At 59.1% G+C, this 2,467-nt stretch overlaps 1 protein-coding gene across 7 annotated transcripts in view; it reads right to left on the bottom strand.

Annotated features, from left to right (window-relative positions):
* Nucleotides 1-1,171: 1,171 nt before the first annotated feature.
* BAX (BCL2-associated X protein) overlaps nt 1,172-2,467 on the bottom strand; it is an 11,970-nt gene continuing 10,674 nt past the window's right edge. For 3 of the 7 annotated variants that reach the window (XM_011946426.1, XM_011946431.1, XM_011946427.1), the window contains 2 exons: nt 2,020-2,124; nt 1,173-1,434 (listed from right to left, as the gene is read on the bottom strand). In XM_011946426.1, coding sequence (XP_011801816.1) covers nt 1,330-1,434; nt 2,020-2,124 — 210 coding nt within the window. In that variant the 3' untranslated portion in view covers nt 1,173-1,329. Of the gene's footprint in view, nt 1,484-2,019; nt 2,125-2,467 lie in introns of all 7 variants that reach the window. The other 4 variants (XM_011946425.1, XM_011946428.1, XM_011946429.1 and 1 more) reach the window with 3 other exon arrangements.

Here is a 2,467-nt window from a genome sequence, read left to right on the forward strand (position 1 = left end):
CGGAGACCCAGAGAGAGAGGGTGACAGAGACCCGGAGAGAGGGGACCAGGGACTCAGAAGGGGACAGGGACTAGGTGGAAGAACAGAGACCCAGAGAGAGGGGAGGTACAGAGACCCAAGGGGGGGGACAGAGACCCAGAGGGAGGGGGACAGAGACACAGAGAGAGACGGGGGGCCAGAGATTCAGAGGGGGGGCCAGAGATCCAGAGAGAGGAGGCCAGAGGTCTGGGGATGAGGGGTGGAAAGAGCCCAGAGAAAGAGGGCCAAAGGTGGGGTGGGAACAGAGACTCAGAGAGAAAAGTGGGCAGAGACCCAGAGATGGGAGGGGGTAAAGACCCAGAGGGGAATGACAGAGCCAGAGAGAGGGGGCGCCAGAGACTCTGTGACTGAGAACCCACATCCTCTGACCCCCTTGTCTTCGCTCCGCCCTGGTCTGAGGTCACTGGGCCTCTGAGTTCAGCACCTTCTTCCGGGAGTTCCTCTCCAGGGGGGCCCCACCCAGCTATGGGGCCAGACCAGGTTCCTCCTCCTCTGCCCTGCCCTCCAGCCTCTGAGTCCCCAGCCAGGTCCCTTCCTCTCTGTCATCAGCCCAGCTCAGGAGGCCTCTTCCGTGGGCCCTATTTCCCTGGTGTCCTCAGCCTGCCACCTTCCAGTGACATCACCACCAGGCTCCAGAGCCCTTCCTGCTTCCCTGGCCCTCCCATCCCTCCTCCTCCCACCCCCATTCTCCAGCTCAGTAAAGGTATGGCCTCCTGAGGTCCCATGTGTGACACTCCAGGCTCTGGTCCCAGGCCCTGGAGGCTTGCTTTGCAGCCAGCTGTGCTGTTCTTCCCCCTACCCACACGCCTGCTCAGGTCTCACAGGCTGCTGCCTCCGTCCTGCACAGATCATCCTGGGCTGTGACAGATGTGCCACCAGTCACCTTCCTTTCCCTTCAGGACTGTGGGCTCCTGCAGGGCAGGCCCGGGACCAACTCATCCCTAACCCACAGACCCCACTGGGCACCCCAGAAAAAGATGTCAAGGGAGTGCAGAGAGCCCCACGTCCCTGAGTGGCCCGAGCAGGTATCTCTAGGTGAGCAGACGGCAGGCCTGGCATGGGGCGGTGGGCAGGGCCTGCTCTCCTGATGTGCCAGGGAGCGGGGCAGAGGCCCAGTGACTCAGATGCCGCAGTGTGTCCCGAAGGAGGTTTATTACCCCCTCAAGACCACTCTTCCCCCCCCAATAATTACAAAAGTAAGAAAAATGCCCATGTCCCCCAATCCCCACCCCTCCCAGAAAAATGCCATAATTTATGGAGGAAAAACACAGTTCAAGGCAGCTGGGGGCCTCAGCCCATCTTCTTCCAGATGGTGAGCGAGGCAGTGAGTACTCCAGCCACCAAGATGGTCACGGTCTGCCACGTGGGCGTCCCAAAGTAGGAGAGGAGGCCGTCCTGGAGACAGGGACAGCAGTCGCTTCAGCGACTCAGCCAGGGGCAGCCCCTGGGCAGGCATAGGCAGGATCAGGGAGGGAGGAGGAGGTCAGAAGGCAGGATTGTGGGCAGGGGACTAACATGAACGGGCATTAAAGAGCTGGGCTCAGGCCAGGCATGGTGGCTCACACCTGTAATCCCAGCACTTTGAGAGGCTGAGGCAGGAGAGTTCGAGACCAACCTGGGCAACATAGCGAGACCCCTTCTCAGTGGGGGGGGGGGGAGGAAACAATTGGGGTCAGAGGATCATCAATGAACTTGAGCAATTCTGGAGGCAGTGGAGGCTCCAGGGAGGGCAGAAAGCACTAATTAAGTCAAGGTCACAGTGAGGTCAGAGGTCACCGGGAGGTCAACGGGATAGATGAATCAGGGATTGATCAGACACGTAAGGAAACGCGTTATAGACCACATCTGATGATCCGAAGATGGGGAGAGGGCACCACTATGACCTGCTCCAGAAGGCCCAGGGTCCCAGAGGAGTGGCGGGTGGGCAGGGACAGTGGGGCAGGGGCGGTGGTTGGGGTGAGGAGGGTTGAGGAGTCTCACCCAACCACCCTGGTCTTGGATCCAGCCCAACAGCCGCTCCCGGAGGAAGTCCAGTGTCCAGCCCATGATGGTTCTGATCAGTTCGGGCACCTTGGTACACAGGGCCTGTGGGGAGTGGAGTGAGTGTTAGGGACTGAACCTTGTCCCCAGTGCCTGGCGATAGTGGCCCCAAGCCTCCTTTCTCAATTCTTTGCCTCCCCTCAAAGATTTCTGCCACCCACAATTGAAGTCGGCTTCAAAAATTGTAAACATGGCCAGGTGCGCCAGCTCATGCCTGTAATCCCAGCACTTTGGGAGGCCAAGGCAGGTGGATCACTTATGGTTGGGAGTTCAAGAATAGCCTGACCAACACAGAGTAATCCCATCTCTACTAAAAATACAAAATTAGCCGGGCATGATGGTGCATGCCTGTAATCCCAGCTACTTGGGAGGCTGAGGCAGGAGAATC

The sequence above is a fragment of the Colobus angolensis genome, unplaced genomic scaffold (genome assembly GCF_000951035.1).
Source record: "Colobus angolensis palliatus isolate OR3802 unplaced genomic scaffold, Cang.pa_1.0 Scaffold25, whole genome shotgun sequence".
In the NCBI taxonomy this organism is placed as follows: domain Eukaryota; kingdom Metazoa; phylum Chordata; class Mammalia; order Primates; family Cercopithecidae; genus Colobus; species Colobus angolensis.